The sequence below is a fragment of the Oncorhynchus tshawytscha genome, linkage group LG19, assembly GCF_018296145.1.
Source record: "Oncorhynchus tshawytscha isolate Ot180627B linkage group LG19, Otsh_v2.0, whole genome shotgun sequence".
NCBI lineage: Eukaryota > Metazoa > Chordata > Actinopteri > Salmoniformes > Salmonidae > Oncorhynchus > Oncorhynchus tshawytscha.
Window position 1 is genome coordinate 1,182,295 of NC_056447.1, and position 22,852 is coordinate 1,205,146.

Consider the following 22,852-nt stretch of genomic DNA (forward strand, 5'->3'; position numbering starts at 1 on the left):
CCCCTTGACCTTTTTCAACGTTACAGCCTTATTCTAAAATGGATTAAATTAAATAAAAATGTATCAAATCTACACACAATACCCCATAATGACAAAGTGAAAACAAGTTTTGAGTTTTTGCAAATGAAAGTAAAGGTAAAACAAATAAACCTTATTTACACAAGTATTCAGACTTTTTGCTATGAGACTTGAAATTGAGCTTTGGTGCATCCTGTTTCCATTGATCATCCTTGAGATGTTTCTACAACTTGATTGGAGTCCACCTGTGGTAAGTACAATTGATTGTACATGATTTGCAAAGGCACACAACTGTCTATATAAGGTCTCACAGTTGACCGTGCATATCAGAGCAAAAACCAAGCCATGAGGTCGAAGGAATTGTCCGTAGAGCTCCGAGATAGGATTGTGTCGAGGTACAGATCTGGGGAAGGGTACCAAAAAATATCTACAGCATTGAATGTCCCAAAAAACACAGTGGTCTCCATCATTCTTAAAGAGAAGAAGAATCACCAAGACTCTTCCTAGAGCTGGCCGCCCAGCCAAACTGAGCAATCGGGGGAGAAGGGCCTTGGTCAGGGAGGTGACCAAGAACCCGATGGTCACTCTGACAGAGCTCCAGTGTTCCTTTATGGAGATGGGAGAAGCTTCCAGAAGGACAACCGTCTCTGCAGCACTCCACCAATCAGGCCTTTATGGTGGAGTGGCCAGACGGAAGCCACTTCTCAGTAAAAGATACATGACAGACTGCTTGGAGTTTGCCAAAAGGCACCTGAAGGACAAGATTCTCTAGTCTGATGAAATCAAGATTGAGGTCTTTGGCCTGAATGCCAAGCATCACATCTGGAGGAAACCTGGCACCATCCCTACGGTGAAGCATGGTGGTGGTTGCAGCATGCTGTGGGGGCGTTTGTCAGCGGCAGAGACTGGGAGACTAGTCAGGATCGAGGGAAAGATGAACGGAGCAAAGTAGAGAGATCCTTGATGAAAACCTGCTCCAGAGCACTCAGAGCCTCAGACTGGGGCAAAGGTTCACCCTCCAACAGGACAACGACCCTAAGCACACAGCCAAGACACAACACAGGAGTGGATTCGGGACAAGTCTCAATGTCCTTGAGTGGCCCAGCCAGAGCCCGGACTTCTCTGAAAATAGCTGTGCAGCGACGCTCTCCATTCAACATGAAAGAGCTTGAGAGGATCTGCAGAGAAGAATGGGTGAAACTCCCCAAATACAGGTGTGCCAAGCTTGTAGCGTCATACCGAAGACTTGAGTCTGTAATCGCTGCCAAATGTGCTTCAACAAAGTACTGAGTAAAGAGTCTGAATACTTATGTAAATGTGATATTTCAGTGTTGTTTTTTTTACAAACATTTCTAGCAACCTGTTTTTGCTTTGTCATTATGGGGTATGTGTAGATTGATGAGGGGGAAAAATACATTTTAGAATAAGGCTGTAATGTAACTAAAAATGTGGAAAAAGTCAACAGCGATTTGCTGGTTGAGAGAATGCCAAGAGTGTGCAAAGCTGTTATCAAGGCAAAGGGTGGCTACTATATAAAATATGTTTTGACCTTTTTTAACACTTTGTTGGTTACTACATGATTCCATATATTATTTCATAGTTTTGATGTCTTCACTATTATTATTTTTTATGTTTAACTTTGACTGGTACTGTATGATGTGCAGGGGGAAATTATTTTGCCTTAGCTAAGAACAAATTGTCATCCAACATCTCTGTCCAGATGGTGGTCTGATCACATTCTGTCTCCTATCAACATGTTGTTGTTTTTTTAAACTTTTGGAGCCAGTGAGAATAACACGAAATTAGTCAAGATGGCTTGATTAAGTCTCATGTATATCTTACTAGGTCAGTTTTTTTTTTTAGCCTCCATATATTTGCTAGTTCTAATGTGTCCATAATATTCATGATCTCCTTAAGTGCATGAGGGTGATGGTTCGTGGTGTGATTGTCCTTTTATGGTCCTTAACCATGTGTCTCCCACCATAATAATAGGATCCTTTGTTACTTGTGAGCTCGATAGATACAGAAGTTATTGCGCAAGATCTGTTCAGAAATTTGTACCATGATATATTTTGGAAATTCGTTTTAACATATTGTCATTGAAATTGATATCAATAATTGTATTATTTTGTGTCATGATTTATTGATATCATATTAGATTTTTTTTGTATCAATATAAATAATTAAAATGTGTATCAACAATTAAATTAGCAATATCAATAATTAGACTTGTTGATATCGATAATATAATGTTTTATATAAATTCTATTATGACTTTCATTATCATATAATTACATCTGCATCCTACATAGTTACTTGTGAGAGTCTACACACCCCTTGCACAGTCTTCACATTTTGCTGCCTTGAAATTGTTGCCTTAAATCTAAAAAGGATGACATTTTATTTTTTTCCTATAGATCTGCACAACCTATTCCTTTTTCAAAGTGAAAGAAAAATATTGAACATTTTTCCAAATTAATAAAATAAATACAAATGTGTTGATAGCATATGTCTTCACACTACCCAGAGTTTACACTTGGTGGAAGCACCTTTGGCAGCCATTACAGCTGTAAATAATTTTGAATAAGATTCTACTAACCTCTTACGGAAACATACAGTATGCATTGTTTTTGTCAAAATTACTCAAGTTCAGTAATTTGGTTGGGAATCATTTATGGGCAACAATATTCAATGTTTGTCTCAGATTTTCAAGCAGATTTAGTTCAGGACTGCTAGACCCTTCAGAAACACTTCAACACCTCTTGGAAAGCGATTCTGGTGTTTCTTTGGCATTAGAATTTGTGCAATTGTTCCACTGAAAAATACAACTATCGCAGGGTTATGTTTTCAGAAGACGATGGCAGGTTTTCCTAATTTTTTACCTGTCCTTCCTGTCCTTCTTCTTTACCTGCTTCTTTCATATTTATTTTGATCTTAAAACCTCTTTGGGAAAGGTGTGCCGCTAGCGGGACACCTCGACAACATCCGGTGAAATTGCAGAGCGCGAAATTCAAACTACAGTATAATAAATATTTAACTTTCATAAAATCACAAGTGTAAAACATCAAAATAAAGCTTAACTTCTTGTTAATCCAGCCGCTGGACAGATTTCAAAAAGGCTTTACGGCGAAAGCACACCATGCGATTATCTGAGGACAGCGCCCCGCATACAAACACATGAAAAACATATTTCAACCAGGCATGTGTGACACGAAAGTCAGAAATAGAGATGTAAAAAATGCCTTACCTTTAATGATCTTCTTCTGTTGGCACTCTAAAAGGTCCCAGTTACATCACAAATGGTTATTTCCATAAAAACTCAGTTTAGCTGGCACGCTTCAGTCAATAATCCACCCAGTTTCCCTCCATCAAAATGCATACAAAATGAATCCCAAACGTTACTAATAAACTTTTCCAAACAAGTCAAACAACGTTTATAATCAAACCCTAATATGTAAATAAACAATAACATTTAAGACGGAGAATCGTTATTGTCTTTACCGGAGAAAAATACCAAAGAACACGTTCTCATTCACACGCTTGGAAACACTACAGGCACTACACTACAATTTCTGGCTAATTAAAAAAAAAAACGCCTGAAACTTTTTCTAAAGACTGTTGACATCTAGTGGAAGCCCTAGGAACTGCAATCTGGGAGGATTTCACCTTATAACAAAAGTGACAGCCATTGAAAATAGTGGTAGGCTGAACATTTTTTTGGGGGGGGGGTGGTTTGTCCTCGGGGTTCGCCTGCCATATCAGTTCCGTTATACTCACAGACATTATTTTAACAGTTTTAGAAACTTTAGAGTGTTTTCTATCCAAATCTACCAATTATATGCACATCCTAGCTTCTGGGCCTGAGTATCAGGCAGTTTACTTTGGGCACGCTTTTCATCCGGACGTCAAAATACTGCCCCCTATCCCAAACAAGTTTTAACATACTCCCCAGCCCCTCAATTTCTCTGTCCTTCACATCGGAGTGCTGCTGCAAGCTCTGTGTGTGTGTTGACCAATCAGAGTCACGGGAAATGCAGGTCGGGCACAAAGCTGTCCATTTTTATTCCGGTATTTAGTTAGCAAATGTGATAACATCACTCCAGACACAAGCAAAAACATAAATGTATACACCTAAACATTAGCAATCTGGCATGCTGTACTGCGTGGAAAAGAGAGAATTTTTCAGTCTGATCAGATGTACTCTACTAACAGCAGAGGCACAACCCTTGCCTAAGGGTAATCAAAGTGCTAATGTTGTGTATTTATAGCCCATTTCTTTGTGAAAATGTGAATGGAATCAAATAAGGTTTATATTCAAACTTGGGCTGACTGGAATTAATCAATAAACATAATAATAGCTGACAGGCTGTGAGTACATTTTTAATTAGGCCTACAGTTGCATAGGGCATGACTACACAACGCAAACCTGCATAAAGCAAGCTCAGCCTTGTGAGTTTTATTGTCCAATCATGATGTTTTCTGTGTATAGGAAACCCCCCTAGTCCTTTAACATATAAACTATATGAACATGTACAAGGTTGCTGCAGTTTGACAAGTACATTAGTGCTGGGCTGGAACTGAAACAGGCACACCCAGCAGGGTTGGCCTGCCTCAGTTGTAATAGGTTTATACATTATGTATCATTTAAACTGTGTTTTAATTTACAACATGTTCTAAACTTGTTATACAAAGATGTTATTATTCATTGGGACCTCTTCATCTGCAGACAGGATTTCACAGCTCTGTATCTGTGGACAGAAAACATCACAAAGAAACAGACTACAATATATTAATTAGATGTTACTGAATATTATGTTGCTACAGCATATCACTGTCCTCATAGTTTCTCACTTGGAACTGGAGAATCTTTGCATAATGTCCGCCCACAAAGGTACATGCCCTATCCAGAGTAGCCAACCGTCACTGTCAACTGGACTGCTAGCGAATCCTTTCACCCTCTTCCATGGCTGTTAACTCGCTAATTTCCCCCCAACATCAAACACCCCCAAATTTCGGACGCTCGTGCGGTTGGAGGACTAAATCATCTCAAACTCAAAATGTAAATGGTATTGTGAATTAACGGTCATTAAGTTTTGCGACTAAATCCACCCTTCTAGCTAGCTGACCACGGATCTTCATGAAAATGTATGTAAGTTAGGTTATGAGTTTTAGTTTTTTAAAGTAATAGATATATACATTTTGGGGACACGCTGTATATTGTATATACATTTTGACTGTACGACAGACCACACAATATTTAATATCCAACTTTAAACCTCTGAAATATAGCTAATAGATTTTCTAATATTGCTAGCTTATTTGATAAATGTTGATAACTGCTTAGTAACCAAAATGGAAAGAAATTGTAAGTGTTAGAGAATATACTGTATATCACTAAAACAGCTGAATGCTGTCCAGCTTTACCGTATCAAAATTGGAGTCGTCTGATGGTGGCATTTTGCGCAAACCGCAAACCTCTATTTTGAACCATTTAACTTTCAAAATCAAATGTTACTGATCACATACGCATATTTAGCAGATGCTATTGCTGGTGTAGCGAAATGCGTCTGTTCATAGCTCCAACAGTGCAGTAGTATCTAACAATTCACACGTCTAAAAGTAAAATAATGGAATGAAGGAATACATACATATTTGGATGAGCAATGTCAGCGTGGCATTGACTAAAATACAGGAGAATACAGTATATACATATGAAATGAGTAAAGCAGTACGTGTTCCATTATTAAAGTGACCAGTGATTCCATGTCTATGTATATATGGCAGCAGCCTCTAAGGTGAAGGGTTGAGTAATCTGGTGGTAGCCGGCTAGTGATAGCTGTTTAACAGTCTGATGGCCTTGAGACAGGATGCTCTCAATCGTACATCTGTAAAAGTTTGTGAGGGTCTTAGAGGCCAAGATTAATTTCTTCAGCCTCCTGAGTTGAAGAGGCACTGTTGCGCCTTATTCACTTAACTTTTCATTACAGACCCATGGGTGGTGATGACCCTCTCACAAGGGTACAGGCTGCAGTTCCGACACCGGCCCCCACCATTCTCAGGGATCAGAATGACTTCAGTCACAGAACCCCTGAAAGCTTGCACCATCAACCAGGAGATTACATCTCCCCTGGGGAAGGGTGCGATCAAAAGAGTAAAAGCATCAGAACAGCAGGTGGCTTTTACTCAACCAATGTCCTGATTCCGTCCAGTTCTGGATTTAAAACGGTTCAATGCTTTCCTAAAAGTTCTCCCCTTTTACATGTTGTGGACGGTCAATGTTCTCCATACTGTATCCGCAGGGGAGGGGTTCACCTAAAAGATGCTTACGTTCACGTCCCTGTGTTACCGGAACACAGGCGTTTGCTGTGGTTCGCCTTCCAGGGCCAGGCATACCAGTTTCCGGTATTACCCTTTGGTCTCTCCCTGGCTCCTTTCGTCTTCACAAGTGCCGCCCTGTGAACCCTCCACATACAGGGGATCAAGATCCTTTCCTACCTCAACAATTGGCTCATCTGTGCCCCCACTCACAAGTTGTGGCCGAGGGCACAGCGCTGACCCACGTCACCGAACTGGGTCTTAACATGAACAATGAAAATAGGAAATTCACACCAAGCCAAAAGTTCACCTTTATTGGCATGGCTCTGAACTCCCACGCTATGAGGGCATGTATAACACCTGAGCGAGTGGACAGCAATCTTCTTCTGCAACAATTCCAGTTGATTGCATTGGTGAAGGTACGAACATTACAACAACTGATGCGCATGCTCGCGGTGGCCTCCAAGGTGACACCGTTAGGTCTGCTTACTTCAAGGCCACTACAAGTGTGGTTTAATGATCTTCGCTTGGACCCCAACTGGGACAGAAACACCAAAATACAGGTGACAAGGGCGTGCTACTCTACTCTGCGGCCGTGTACGAAGAGAGTTTACCTGGCTACAGGTGTCCCTCAGATCAATTCCGGCAGGGCGGGAAGTAGTGGCGGCCGGCTCTTAACTAACAGGCTGGGGAGAAGTGTGGCAACACAGGTCTGTAAGGGGAGAGTGGTGCCCCTACTGGAGGAAAGAGCTCATCAACATGCTAGAAATTCCGACAGTTTACCTAGCCCTGAATCACTTTCTGCAGTGTCCTGATACGATCAGACAATACATCAACAGTGTTCCACATCAACCATCAAGGGGGAACAATGTCTGTAAAGTTCCCTACAGGTGGCCCAACAACTCTTGATATGGGCCCTACCACATCTGGCCTCCCTATGAGCCATTCATCTCCCAGAGAACCCGCGAGGATGGGCAGGAAGGTAGACGTCGTCCTGAGGTCACGAGTCTGCTCCACCTAACCTCAGTTGCCATGGTGCTGCAGCTGGCCGGCACCTCTCTGTGGGGTTCTACCAAACACATCCTCCTCCGATGTTCTCCGTCCCTTTACAGCAGAACTATATGTCATCGACCAGTATGCCCACAGTTCAGGCCCATATCCATCTCTCCTGTGGCCAGTCAGCAGATAGGGGAGTGGCACAGAGAGGAGGGATGCAGGCTCATGCACAGCACCCCCATGAGCAACAAGGGACACTTTCGAGGGGAAGGTGGACTGGGGCTCGTTCATAATTCCCTTTGATCACCAATCTCAGCAAACTGCTGAGTTTGCCGAAGGAGGTCAACCACCTAGTTTCTCTTGGTGATTTAGGATCAGCTTGCCACCAATGCTTTCCTTAAGGGACTTAAACATCTAAAGGTAGCATATGAGGTAATGGACCATGACCTGGAACCCTGGCTCAAGCACAGCAGCTAGTACATGTGCACAACTTCAAGTCTACCATTGGCCAAACTCCGGGCTCAATGCATATCATCATGGTCTGACTCAAATTAACCACCAGCGATATACAGAGTTTAAGGGCCCCACGTATGTCACCCAGGAACAGTTTGAGTCTGTGCTAGAAGAGGTGAAACATATGCAGGTGGAACTGAAAAGCCTTACACAACCCCCTACCCAGCTCCAATAGCTTCTGAGAGTGGAAGGAGGGGATCCAGCCAGGGCAGAGTGACATTCAGGTCTCCCAAGTCCTAACAGAGCCACCTGTTACCAATGTGGGGAGGGGCATTTCCGTAGACAATGCTCCAGGTCCCCAAGCCCTGCCTCGTTCAGAGCTTCAATGACAGGTAACCGCTCCAGGTACCAGCATCATGCCATCCACCATCCCCAGTCTACTGAGCGAGTTGCACTCAGAAAGACCACTGTCATTCCTCCTGAGCATGGGTGCCTCACCAACCAATAGAATGTTATATATTAACTCAGCAAAAAAAGAAACGTCCCTTTTTTCAGGACCCTGTCTTTCAAAGATAATTCATAAAAATCCAAATAACTTCACAGATCTTCATTGTAAAGTGTTTAAACACTGTTTCCCATGCTTGTTCAATGAACCATAAACAATTAATGAACATGCACCTGTGGAACGGTTGTTAAGACACATCTTACAGACGGTAGGCAAGGTCACAGTTATGAAAACACTAAAGAGGCCTTTCTACTGACTCTGAAAAACACCAAAAGGAAGATGCCCAGGGTCCCTGCTCATCTGCGTGACCATGCCTTTTGGACATTGAGGAGATGCACTGCAGTACTTAATGCAGCTGGTGGCCACAACAGATACTGACTGTCACTTTTGATTTTGACCCCTCCCTTTGTTCAGAGACACATTATTCTATTTCTGTTAGTCACATGTCTGTGGAACTTGTTCAGTTTGTCTCAGTTGTTGAATCTTATGTTCATACAAATATTTACACATGTTAAGTAAACGCAGTTGACAGTGAGAGGATGTTTCTTTTTTGTTTATATATATATATATATATATGCTCAAACACATTAAGAAGGAAATTCCACAAATTAACTTTTAACACGGCACACATGTTAATTGAAATGCATTCCAGGTCACCTCATGAAGATGGTTGAGAGAATACCAAGAGTGTGCAAACCTGTCATAGGCAAAGGGTGGCTACTTTCAGTTAGCATTCCAATTGCACGCTCCCTCAAAACATCTGTGGCATTGTGTTGCCTGACAAAAATTCACATTTTAGTGGCCTTTTATTGTCCCCAGCACAAGGTGCACTTGTGTAATGACCAGCTTCTTGATATGCCACACATGTCAAGTGGATGGATTATCTTGGCAAAGGAGAAATACTCACTAACGGATGAAAACAAATTTGTACACAAAATTATACAATTTTTGTGCATATGGAACATTTCTGGGATCTTTTATTTCAGCTCATGGGACCAACACTTTACCTGTTGCATTTATAGATTTGTTCAGTTTATATGGGGGGATACAACCATTAGATCACTTGTTTTGGTACTTACCATGCATAGCTTGTTTTTGGTCTAAGGTTCCAGAAAGGCTGAAGAATTACAACATTTACATGGAGCCAACTCTGCAAATAGCACTGCTGGGTGATTTGAAAAGTCATAGTCAAATCGATCAATAATATACTCTTAGCTAAACATTCTTTACTTTACAATCTGTAGAAACTATGAGAATAAAAAGGTTCAGGACTTTTGTGAAACATTACACCACAGTCGAAAAATATATGGCTAATAAAAATCAAAATGGGATGGTGTTCAGAGATAAATGGGAGGAGTGCTGAAGGGGGGGGACACCAATGTAAAATAGTGTCTGTAAAAATGTAATATATTTACCCAAAAAATGTATGGGGAATTGGACATGCAGAAAATGGCATTGAGACTTCCGTCAATCTACCCGCTATAAAGCAAAGCAGGATCAATGAGTTAGCCAGCTAAGGCTGCATTTACATAGGCAGCCCTATTCTGATCTTTTTTCCCACCCATTGGTCTTTTGACCAGTCACATCAGATCGGTCAAAATACTAATTAGTGAAAACAATTTAATGGGGCTCCCTGTTGCATTAATTATTCCTGGTTGTTTTAGAGAGTTATCTGGCTAAATCATTGATCCTTTGTAGTATACTTCTGGACTTTTCAGTGATTGAGCATGCTATTAAGTCCAGAAGGCTTGATCTGTGTCTAGGAAAACCCTTTAGCAGACTACCACTACTGCTGTCACCTGGCGTACAGTGACTCCAAATGCATGAAGATGGAGAGGAAGTCACATCTTACTGAAGTAGTTGGTATAGGTCCCTCTGCTGTTCCACACATTACACTGAAGACCACTTCAATGCATCACACACCACTAGACTTGAAACGTTACTACATTTGATTGGTTTTGTAGAGCTCGGAGTTAAGCAAGAACGTATACACACAGACAATACAGCCATATTTGAATAAGTATTGAAATTCATACAAGCGAGTTGCTGCTTTGGACTTTCCAACCTCTTTACTCCGATTGAAAAGTAGTTTTGCCTCAGTCTTTAAAAATATTCAGTCATGACTCATCTCTTATTGTTAAAAACAGCTGTATTCCACCCAATACCAACCTATGAATATACATCTCTGAGCACTGTCCTAATAAGAAAGTGGTGTTTGAAAAATGCTAGATACACTACGACTAACATATATATATATACACACACACACACACACATATATAGTTAGCTATTTGATATAGCAGCAAACCTTGAGTGCAACACCCAAGACACCAATGTAGAAAGTCAAAAAGACTTGATCTCCAGTCCGTTTTTACCACCCAAACCCCTTTATTGACAACATTTAAATTACATACTTAATGTGATACAAGGTGTGTCTGTTTTCTATGCCTGTATACAGAGGAGTCCCTTAATTGGAGTTGAGGGGTCACGGTACATTCCGTGTCCCCCTCCTAGAGTGTGTGCGCTGCTTGTGGACAGATTTCTGGTTTGGGGACGTCGTGGACAGAACGGTTATGTACACAGCTGTGTGAGCGAAGACGGCAGTTAAAAGTTGATAGCTTTCCCGAAGGAGGCTGCGAGGTTTGCTTCTCTGAAGGCCTCGGACACAGTCTGGAAGAGAGGGATGGATGGAAGAAGAGGTTAGATTGACAGGTTGGTGGTGTGGTTCCACAAATGTGGATGTGGGTGTGCAGCTCGCAGTAATAATATCAAAGAATGTATGGTCTTCCTCAGTCAGTTGAATGCGGCACTTCAGAACCGTGGTTATGTGCATAACCTTACTAGCGGCTGGGACAAACGGCGCAGTAAAACCGTTTCTAGCGATCCTGGCAAATCGTTTTCTTCCCACAAATTTACCTCCAGATCTTGAACGGTTGAATCCATTACAGACTATGACCCTAAAAGCGGAGACTGGAACATGTGCCTGTTTTCACCTATGATACAAGCTGCGCAGGATTTGTTAGAAATGAGAGATGAATCTGCACAGAATAACTGAGAACGGAATTGATTCACCAATCAAACATACATAAGATCTGTAAACAGCTCATCCATCTACCTACCTCATCCCCATACGGGTATTTATTTATTTTGCTCCTTTGCACCCCAGTATCTCTACTTGCACATTCATCTTCTGCCGATCTACCATTCCAGTGTTTAATTGCTATATTGTAATTACTTTGCCACCATGGCCTATTTATTTCCTTAACTTACCTCATTTGCACTCACTGTATATAGACTTTGTTTTCTTTTGTTCTACTCTATTATTGATTGTATGTTTTGTTTATTCCATGTGTAACTGTGTTGTTGTATGTGTCGAATTGCTAAGCTTTATCTTGGCCAGGTCACAAATGAGAACTTGTTCTCAACTAGCCTACCTGGTTAAATAAAGGTGAAATAAAATAAAATAAATAAAAAGATTGTTTATTCATCCTTGATGTTTTCCTGAACGTCCCAATACCTTCCTGATGCATTCCAATCACGCCAAAGCATACTTCCTTCAGACTGAAATGTGCCATTACCTGATTTGCCATCTCCTGCGCTATAACTTATTGAGATCATGGCATTAAGGTCAGATTCTAAAGAGTCATCACATTTTTTCCCCTAATAGGCCTACCCCCAAGTGTCCTAAAATAGATCATCAAATAGCTTGATGGTCCATGTTAATAGTATCTTAAATATCAATTTGACTGACCAGCCAACCCCTGTTCTACGATGGGTATGACGGCTCACCCAGTGATTGTTTTACAAAAAAGTATCTCCCATTTGAAATATTAGTAAATACCACATATCAATGGCATTGTTGAACTTGCATTGTTCTACAACATGACATGTTGTATGCATGTAAGAGTAGGGGTGTTAACCCCGGTGTCCTGGCTAAATTCCCAATCTGGCCCTCAAACCATCACGGTCACCTAATAATCCCCAGTTTACAATTGGCTCATTCACCCCCCTCCTCTCCCCTGTAGCTATTCCCCAGGTCGTTGCTGCAAATGAAAACGTGTTCTCAGTCAACTTACCTGGTAAAATAACAGATAAATAAAATAAATGTATGTATGAATGAGTATTTGATCATGCCCCTGTCGTGTGTTAAACTCACGGGATGGGCGTGGCAAACTCTGGCGACGTCCTCGCAGGACGCGCCGTACTCCATGGCGAGCGTCGCCTCGTTGATAATCTCTCCTGCCCCCTAGGCAAGGGTCAAAGGTCACCATAGTTAGCATACAACTTCATACGCTATAGCCCACATTTTCATCTGCTAAGGAGCACAGAGGTAGCATGACTCACACAGCCCAGGATGTGAGCGCCCAATATCCGGTCTGTCTCCTTGTGGCCGAGGATCTTCACCAGGCCATCAGTGTCTGCGTTGGTCTTGGCTCGACTGTTGGCGGCAAATGGGAACTTGCCCACCTTGTATGGGATGCCCTGCGAAGTAGAGTTGAGGTTACTGTTATGCTTTATGGTCACTCTTCTGTGTTGATAGTATGTGTGTGATACTTTGACTCCTTTGGAAAGTCAACAATTTGGGGAGAGTATCGCCACCTTGTGGCTAACTCTTATACCTGCAGGGATTTCAATATAATACTGAACAAAAATATAAAACGAGTTACAGTTCATATAAGGACATGAGTCAATTTAAATAAATTCATTAGGCCCTGGTCAATGTATTTCACATGACTGTGAATAAAGATGTGCATCTGTTGGTTACATACCATTAAAAAAAAAGAGTAGGCGTGTGGATCAGAAAACCAGTAAGTATTTGGTGTGATCACCATTTGCCTCATGCAGAGTGACATCTCCTTCACATAGAATTGACCAGGCTGTTGATTGTTGCCTGTTGTCCCACTCCTCGTCATTGGCTGTGCGAAGTTGCTGGATATTGGCAGGAACTGGAGCATGCTGTCATACCCAGAACAGCCCAAACATGCTCAATGGGTGGCATGTCTGGTGGGTATGCAGGCCAAGTAAGAACCGGGACATTGTCAGCTTCCAGGAATTGTGTACAAGTCCTTGCGACATGGGGCCGTGCATTATCAGGTTGAAACATGAGGTGATGGAGGCGAATGAATGTCACGACAATGGGCCTCAGGATCTCATCATGGTACAGTATCTCTGCATTCAAATTGCCATCAATAAAATGCAATTGTTTTCGCTGGCCATAGGTTATGCCTGTCCATACCATAACCTCATCATGGATCTGTTCACAACGCTGACGTCAGCAAACCGCTCACCCAGACATACATGTGGTCTGCGGTTGTGAGGCCAGTTGGACGTATTGCCAAATTCTCAAAAACAAAGTTGGGAGGCAGGTTATGGTAGAGAAATGAATATTCAAGTCTGGCAACAGCTCTGGTGGACATTCCTGCAGTTAGCATGCCAATTGCACAATCCCTCAAAACTTGAGACATCTTTGGCATCATGTTGTGTGATAAAGGACCACTCTAAAATGTGCAGTTTTAGAGTGGCCCTTTATTGTCCCCAGCACAAGATGCACCTATGTAATGGTCATGCTGTTTAATCAGCTTTGTGATATGCCACACCTGTCAGGTGGATGGGTTATCTTGGCAAAGGAGAAATTCTCACCAACAGGGATGTAAACACATTTGTGCACAACATTTGAGAGAAATAAGATTTTGTGCGTATGGAATATTTCTGGGATCTTTAATTTCAGCTCATGAAACCAGCACTTTACATGTTGTGTTTTATGTTTTTGTTCAGTGTATTTTTAAATCACAAATCAACATTTTGGCAGCTGATATCCAAACAAAAGCATTGATCCAGTGATTATATTATATATAAAAGCCATGTCCGCTACTTAATTTGGTCAAAACTATGGGTGTTTGTTTGGGGAGACGTGTGTACCACCTCCTCTTTGAGCTGCTCCTCCGTCTTCCCCACCCATGCCACCTCGGGGTGTGTGTAGACAACAGAGGGGACACAGTTGTAGTCGATGTGCACGCCACCCCCAGCCATGCCCTCCACGCAGATGATGCCCTCGTCCTCCGCCTTGTGTGCCAGCATGGGCCCGGCAATCACATCACCAATGGCATAGATACTACAGAGGGAGATAGAATAAATCAAATCAAATTTTATTTGTCACATACACATGGTTAGCAGATGTTAATGCGAGTGTAGCGAAATGCTTGTGCTTCTAGTTCCGACAATGCAGTAATAACCAACAAGTAATCTAACTAACAATTCCAAAACTACTGTCTTATACACAGTGTAAGGGGATAAAGAATATGTACATAAGGATATGAATGAGTGATGGTACAGAGCAGCATAGGCAAGATACAGTAGATGGTATAGAGTACAGTATATACATATGAGATGAGTATGTAAACAAAGTGGCATAGTTAAAGTGGCTAGTGATACATGTATTACATAAGGATGCAGTCGATGATATAGAGTACAGTATATACGTATGCATATGAGATGAATAATGTAGGGTAAGTAACATTATATAAGGTAGCATTGTTTAAAGGGGCTAGTAATATATTTACATTTCCCATCAATTCCCATTATTAAAGTGGCTGGAGTTGAGTCAGTGTCAGTGTCAGTGTGTTGGCAGCAGCCACTCAATGTTAGTGGTGGCTGTTTAACAGTCTGATGGCCTTGAGATAGAAGCTGTTTTTCAGTCTCTCGGTCCCAGCTTTGATGCACCTGTACTGACCTCGCCTTCTGGATGATAGCGGGGTGAACAGGCAGTGGCTCGGGTGGTTGATGTCCTTGATGATCTTTATGGCCTTCCTGTAACATCGGGTGGTGTAGGTGTCCTGGAGGGCAGGTAGTTTGCCCCGGTGATGCGTTGTGCAGACCTCACTACCCTCTGGAGATCCTTACGGTTGAGGGCGGAGCAGTTGCCGTACCAGGCGGTGATACAGCCCACCAGGATGCTCTCGATTGTGCATCTGTAGAAGTTTGTGAGTGCTTTTGGTGACAAGCCGAATTTCTTCAGCCTCCTGAGGTTGAAGAGGCGCTGCTGCGCCTTTTTCACGATGCTGTCTGTGTGAGTGGACCAATTCAGTTTGTCTGTGATGTGTATGCCGAGGAACTTAAAACTTGCTACCCTCTCCACTACTGTTCCATCGATGTGGATAGGGGGGTGTTCCCTCTGCTATTTCCTGAAGTCCACAATCATCAAAATCACAATCAAAGTTCGTTCAGAGCCATCAATGTGTCTGCTTGGGGGGGGGTATATACGGCTGTGATTATAATCGAAGAGAATTCTCTTGGTAGATAATGCGGTCTACATTTGACTGTGAGGAATTCTAAATAAGGTGAACAGAAGGATTTGAGTTCCTGTATGTTTCTTTCGTCACACCATGTCTCGTTAGCATTTAAGGCATACGCCCCCGCCCCTCTTCTTACCAGAAAGATGTTTGTTTCTGTCGGCGCAATGCGTGGAGAAACCCACTGGCTGCACCACCTCGGATAGCGTCTCTCCAGTGAGCCATGTTTCCGTGAAGCAAAGAACGTTACAGTCTCTGATGTCCCTCTGGAATGCTACCCTTGCTCGGATTTCATCAACCTTGTTGTCAAGAGACTGGACGTTGGTGAGAAGAATGCTAGAGAGTGGTGCACAATGTACCCGTCTCCGGAGTCTGACCAGAAGACCGCCTCGTTTCCCTCTTTTTCGGAGTTGTTTTTTTGGGTCGCCGCATAGGATCCATTCTGTTGTCCCGGTTGAAAGGCAGAACACAGGATCCGCGTCGCGAAAAACATATTCTTGGTCGTACTGATGGTGAGTTGACGCTGATCTTATATTCAGTAGTTCTTCTCGACTGTATGTAATGAAACCTAAGATGACCTGGGGTACTAATGTAAGAAATAACACGTAAAAAAACAAAACACTGCATAGTTTCCTAGGAACGCGAAGCGAGGCGGCCATCTCTGTCGGCGCCGGAAGGAAAGATTGCGGTATCACATTTAGTGCCTTTTGAAAGAGACCTTGGTGAGAGGTGGTTGGAATATAGGTGTGCATTGAAAAAGCAGGTGTTGAATATAACAGAGGGGTGTGGTAGTTTAGGTCTACCTGGGTACTTTAGTCTGGAAGCGGTTGTTGACAGGTATGCGTCCCCTGTTGTCCAGCTCCAGGCCCACGTTCTCCAGGCCCAGGTTCCTGGTGAAGGGCCGTCTGCCGATACACACCAGCAGCACGTCACACGTCAGAGTCTCGTTCTTCCCGCCGGCAGCCGCCTCCACGCTGGAGGCAAGAACACACAGTTACGTTTGGGTCATACCTACTGATTTTTAACTATAGACATTCACCTTAGTGATTTTGTCCATTCACAGCTAGATCCACCCTATATACACACATACACCCCCGGGGGATGGAACTCACGCCACATCGATCTTGCCGTCGGGCCTCTTGATTGCACCCATGACCTTAGTGCCCAGCTTGAACTTAATACCCTGCTTCTGCAGGATGCGCTGGAAGTTCTTGGAGATCTCCATGTCGATGCCCATGCCGCCCACGTGGCCCAGGAACTCCACCGCTGTCACATTGGAGCCCAGACGCTGCCACACTGACCCCTGGAGAACGAGAAGCCAAACAGGATGTTAGACCCGACCTTAGGTGTTGGAATCCTCATACCACCACTTACTCTTTACAGACCATGCTGTCAATCGTGTGTATGTGTGTGCGTGTGTCGTCCCTCACCAGCTCCACCCCGATGACTCCGGCGCCGATGACGATGAGCTGCTCAGGGACCTTCTTCAGATCCAGGGCTCCCGTGGAGGACACCACAGTGTCCTCATCAACCTGACAGCACAGGGGTTAGGAGAGTTAGGACTCAGCTTTGACACGTGTTAACTAACAGCTGGTCATCTGCTACAAACTAGTACTGTAGTACATCAACGTGCCTCAATCCCGGGGAAGGGCGTGACCTCGGAGCCGGTGGCTATGAGGATATTATTGCTGTTGATGACCTGCTCACTGCCATCCTCGGCCGTGGCCGTCACCTGGTTCTTGCCTGTAATCCTCCCATAGCCGTTCACGTGCGTTACCTGGGAAACCGCCACATTACATCATCAATTAAAGACAGGGTCAAGTTCATAACAAACTCTGGAACAAAGAATCCAAGGGGAAGCATCAAAACAGCACTGGTATCAAACTTAGTGATGGATTCAAATTACAAGGGAGTACAGGAAAAAGACCCAAGTCCATTGACAATGTAATGTCCACAGATGGCCACCTCCATTTAAAGAAGATAGTCAAAACAGGCTGCTGAAGTTAAGCTTATAATCCTGCTGAGGTGAAATCTCACTAACTAACCCATATTTCCAGATGCTGTCTTGATTAGTTGCCTAGATGTTGCCATTTATCCATAAAGTGAGCCAAATGTGTAATTTGAGTGAACTTGGCCTCCAGGCCTCGTTCGCATTGTTCTCCAGAGCCTGGGGAAATTCATATTGTGAAAATAGGTGTGAGTGGAGCACTGATTGGCTGTGAGAAGACACGATTTTTCAAAAACAACCACCCCTTCCATCCCTCTTCAGAAGCGCAAAATATCCCGAATGTAGCTCATTTACGGTGCTAGCATGCAATATATATTTTTTGATGGCTATTTATTTTTTTGTTGTAATGAGACTACCCCCCATGGGCACCATTGAAAATTATTGGCTTTCGGTTTAGAATCTCTGCCTCTGAACGTGCCGATTCCAATTAATGGGAAACGGCTTGGATACCCTCCACCTTCTTTTAGCCTCTTTCTGACAAGATCTTCCACAGGATTATATATATAGAAGGTGAGATGAACGCCTGGCAGAGGCTAGAGTGCGTCAGATAACAACATTGACGAATACGCTGATTCGGTGTGCGAGTTCATTAGAACGTGCATTGAAGATGTCGTTCCCATAGCAACGATTAAAACATTCCCTAACCAGAAACCGTGGATTGATGGCAGCATTCGTGTGAAACTGAAAGTGCGATCAACTGCTTTTAATCAGGGCAAGGTGTCTGGTAACATGACTGAATACAAACAGTGCAGCCATTCCCTCCGCAAGGCTATTAAACAAGCTAAGCGTCAGTACAGAGAGAAAGTAGAATCTCAATTCAACGGCTCAGACACAAGAGGCATGTGGCAGGGTCTACAGTCAATCACGGACTACAGGAAGAAATCCAGCCCAGTCACGGACCAGGATGTCTTGCTCCCAGGCAGACTAAATAACTTTTTTGCCCGCTTTGAGGACAATACAGTGCCACTGACACGGCCTGCAATGAAAACATGCAGTCTCTCCTTCACTGCAGCAGAGGTGAGTAAGACATTTAAACGTGTTAACCCTCGCAAGGCTGCAGGCCCAGACGACATCCCCAGCCGCGCCCTCAGAGCATGCGCAGACCAGCTGGCCGGTGTGTTTACGGACATATTCAATCAATCCCTATACCAGTCTGCTGTTCCCACATGCTTCAAGAGGGCCACCATTGTTCCTGTTCCCAAGAAAGCTAAGGTAACTGAGCTAAACGACTACCGCCCCGTAGCACTCACATCCGTCATCATGAAGTGCTTTGAGAGACTAGTCAAGGACCATATCACCTCCACCCTACCTGACACCCTAGACCCACTCCAATTTGCTTACCGCCCAAATAGGTCCACAGACGATGCAATCTCAACCACACTGCACACTGCCCTAACCCATCTGGGCAAGAGGAATACCTATGTGAGAATGCTGTTCATCGACTACAGCTCGGCATTCAACACCATAGTACCCTCCAAGCTCGTCATCAAGCTCGAGACCCTGGGTCTCGACCCCGCCCTGTGCAACTGGGTACTGGACTTCCTGACGGGCCGCCCCCAGGTGGTGAGGGTAGGCAACAACATCTCCTCCCCGCTGATCCTCAACACTGGGGCCCCACAAGGGTGCGTTCTGAGCCCTCTCCTGTACTCCCTGTTCACCCACGACTGCGTGGCCACGCACGCTTCCAACTCAATCATCAAGTTTGCGGACGACACAACAGTGGTAGGCTTGATTACCAACAACGACGAGACGGCCTACAGGGAGGAGGTGAGGGCCCTCGGAGTGTGGTGTCAGGAAAATAACCTCACACTCAACGTCAACAAAACTAAGGAGATGATTGTGGACTTCAGGAAACAGCAGAGGGAACACCCCTATCCACATCGATGGAACAGTAGTGGAGAGGGTAGCAAGTTTTAAGTTCCTCGGCATACACATCACAGACAAACTGAATTGGTCCACTCACACAGACAGCATCGTGAAGAAGGCGCAGCAGCGCCTCTTCAACCTCAGGAGGCTGAAGAAATTCGGCTTGTCACCAAAAGCACTCACAAACTTCTACAGATGCACAATCGAGAGCATCCTGGCGGGCTGTATCACCGCCTGGTACGGCAACTGCTCCGCCCTCAACCGTAAGGCTCTCCAGAGGGTAGTGAGGTCTGCACAACGCATCACCGGGGCAAACTACCTGCCCTCCAGGACACCTACACCACCCGATGTTACAGGAAGGCCATAAAGATCATCAAGGACATCAACCACCCGAGCCACTGCCTGTTCACCCCGCTATCATCCAGAAGGCGAGGTCAGTACAGGTGCATCAAAGCTGGGACCGAGAGACTGAAAAACAGCTTCTATCTCAAGGCCATCAGACTGTTAAACAGCCACCACTAACATTGAGTGGCTGCTGCCAACACACTGACACTGACTCAACTCCAGCCACTTTAATAATGGGAATTGATGGGAAATGTAAATATATTACTAGCCACTTTAAACAATGCTACCTTATATAATGTTACTTACCCTACATTATTCATCTCATATGCATACGTATATACTGTACTCTATATCATCGACTGCAACCTTATGTAATACATGTATCACTACCCACTTTAACTATGCCACTTTGTTTACATACTCATCTCATATGTATATACTGTACTCGATATCAGCTACTGTATCTTGCCTATGCTGCTCTGTACCATCACTCATTCATATATCCTTATGTACATATTATTTATCCCCTTACACTGTGTATAAGACAGTAGTTTTGGAATTGTTAGTTAGATTACTTGTTGGTTATTACTGCATTGTCGGAACTAGAAGCACAAGCATTTCGCTACACTCTCATTAACATCTGCTAACCATGTGTATGTGACAAATAAAATTTGATTTGATTTGGAGTGAACTAGGCATCGCTCTTCCAACGTAGGGAGGAACTATAAAGTTGAGACCTCACCTTGTTCTGTTTGAATAAATGTGCAATGCCTCCTGTCAGTGCTTTGACCGCACCGCTCTTCTGTGACATCATCTTCTCCAGGTTCAACGTGATCCCTGAGACTGGCACAGAGAGAGAGAGCGAGAGAGAGAGCAAGAGTCTCAAGTAAATGTTTGTTGCTGGCATCCCCAAAGACTTGACTGGAGTGAAAGCCTGTCCACACCCTTCAGCTCTCTAGGACCAGGCTGCTGGTGACCAATGCTCTAGCTGATGTGGACTCTTACTTTCAATGCCCCTGCTTTCGAAGTCTTTGCCATGGGCCTGGTGGTACAGATATGAGTTGTTCAGCAGGGCCTATACAAAGTGACAAGGGAGACAGACATGTTACATCATTCAACAACTCACAAAGACGAAGTTGCACAGTCACAGTGTTGCGCAATAAAACCTAGCAAAAGTTATATGAACCCCCTCATTCCCAATGTTTACCTTTGAGGGGATACAGCCGACATTCAAACAAGTCCCGCCTAGGGTGGGATTCTTTTCCACACACACCGTCTGTAGTAGAAAACAAAGTTGGTGAACAATGACGACAAGATGGGCATCACTACTAAAGGGTTAAGCCATATTTACACCTTCGGCTAGTTCCGCTTGAACAAAAAGATCAAATATCAAAATGTCCGCTCGACGGCACCTCAGCACAAACGCCGAAATCTCGCTTTTCCAGAGAGGTGCGCAGAGCCCTGTGCGGACGGGAGCGAACATTTGATTGCTGCGGAAGGTATATACACAGAGGCCTAATTTTTACCTTGAAACCAAGCTGTGCTGCTTTGATTGCGGCAACATATCCACCAGGACCAGAGCCCACCACTGTGACGTCAGCATCAACTGTAGGAGTGCAAAGAACATGTTTATCAGAAGTGGCAACAAGTTGTAGAGGAACATGTTGTATTCACCTTGTGTAGATGTTGGGATTCAGTTGGATAGGAGCAGCACCTCGGATTAGCTAATTGGACGTTGGAGTGGAACGTTGACTTACTCTGTGCTTTGTCAGCATATGTTCGGACGGAGAGAACAGTTGCACCCTGGAGCCGATTCGGGAGTTGGTGGCTCCGCTGTGTGTTAGGAGAGGACACAAATTGGGACAGTGAGCAGACAGATTTGGATTTTAATGTCAGCTTGTGTTGTATATGGTTCTGCTGTGATGCTGTTGTAGTTGTCATCCATGTCAAGAAGTCAGTTAATGTTTTTATTTTTTTATTCAGGACTCTAGAATGTAAGACTGCATTCTAGAGTGCTGGGGTGGCAGCGTAGCCTAGTGGTTAGAGCGATGGACTAGTAACCAGAAGGTTGCAAGTTCAAACCCCTGAGCAGACAAGGTACAAATCTGTCGTTCTGCCCCTGAACAGGCAGTTCCTAGGCTGTCATTGAAAATAAGAATTTGTTCTGACTTGACAAAAATCCTGTAAAGGCCAATGCAATTTGAACAGGACTGTGAGTGTATGTGATGATTATAAGGTCGTAGAAGGATGAACTAGTTACAATACTAGCTACATTTGTCTTACATCTTACTTACATATATTGTTGGCTAACAACAGTTGTATGATTAATCAAATAGCTTTACAAAGCAAAGTTGAGTGCTTGGAGTTTAACAGTCAGTGATTGGTAGCAGTCCACAAACAGGCTCTCGGGCTGAATGTCATTTTCGTCATTCGCAAGAGGATGCTTGTTGACTGTGGTAGCTAGCTAGCTAGCTAATTTAGCTTACTTTGAGATGGATTATTTTGTAATGACATTAACGTTCGCCAATGTATGTACAAGACACGCACCAAGCAAGGCTAGCTTGGGAGGGCATATAATATAGGAAGAGCCAACTAACATTAGTTAACTAGCGAACGGTGTACTCGCTAACGCTAGCTAGCTAGCTGCTAGTATATAGCTGGAGAGTTTTACGAGCATAGCTACTCTAGGTGGCTAGCTAGGCCTGTAATTCATAAATCACGTTGAAAAACAGCCGAGATAACTCTCCAACGTATGTCGCATTAACTCATATTTGTTCCAGACAACTTGAACAACTAATTGACATAGAATTGTTTTTCCTTACCGTTGCCAGAGTGCGATAGACTTGATTCCAGCTCTGCATTTTGTATGTGTCCCTTTACAGGCTGCGTAACCTACAGCAGGCGGATCATCCAAGGACTCACGAAATTGCGCTTGCGCAGTAACAATCCAAGGAACACAAATACTGTCTGTCGCCTCCCTATGACGTAAAAAAATCTTTGGTGTCATAGTACATTTAATCTGATCAAAACAGGTGTTCTAGAAATCAATAAAATAAA

General features: G+C 43.6%; 1 protein-coding gene across 1 annotated transcript; it reads right to left on the bottom strand.

The window, feature by feature from the left end:
- Window positions 1–10,651: 10,651 nt before the first annotated feature.
- On the bottom strand, window positions 10,652–22,776 carry LOC112218211 (dihydrolipoyl dehydrogenase, mitochondrial). Its single transcript, XM_024378830.2, has 14 exons — window positions 22,618–22,776; window positions 21,553–21,628; window positions 21,322–21,401; window positions 21,003–21,071; window positions 20,801–20,870; window positions 20,538–20,638; window positions 17,210–17,353; window positions 17,007–17,108; window positions 16,689–16,879; window positions 16,380–16,550; window positions 14,210–14,399; window positions 12,632–12,769; window positions 12,444–12,533; window positions 10,652–10,957 (listed from the first exon to the last, which is right to left on the bottom strand). Exons 1-14 carry the CDS (start codon window positions 22,654–22,656, stop codon window positions 10,892–10,894), a joined length of 1,527 nt encoding a protein of 508 aa, XP_024234598.1. The 5' UTR covers window positions 22,657–22,776; the 3' UTR covers window positions 10,652–10,891.
- Window positions 22,777–22,852: the final 76 nt, after the last annotated feature.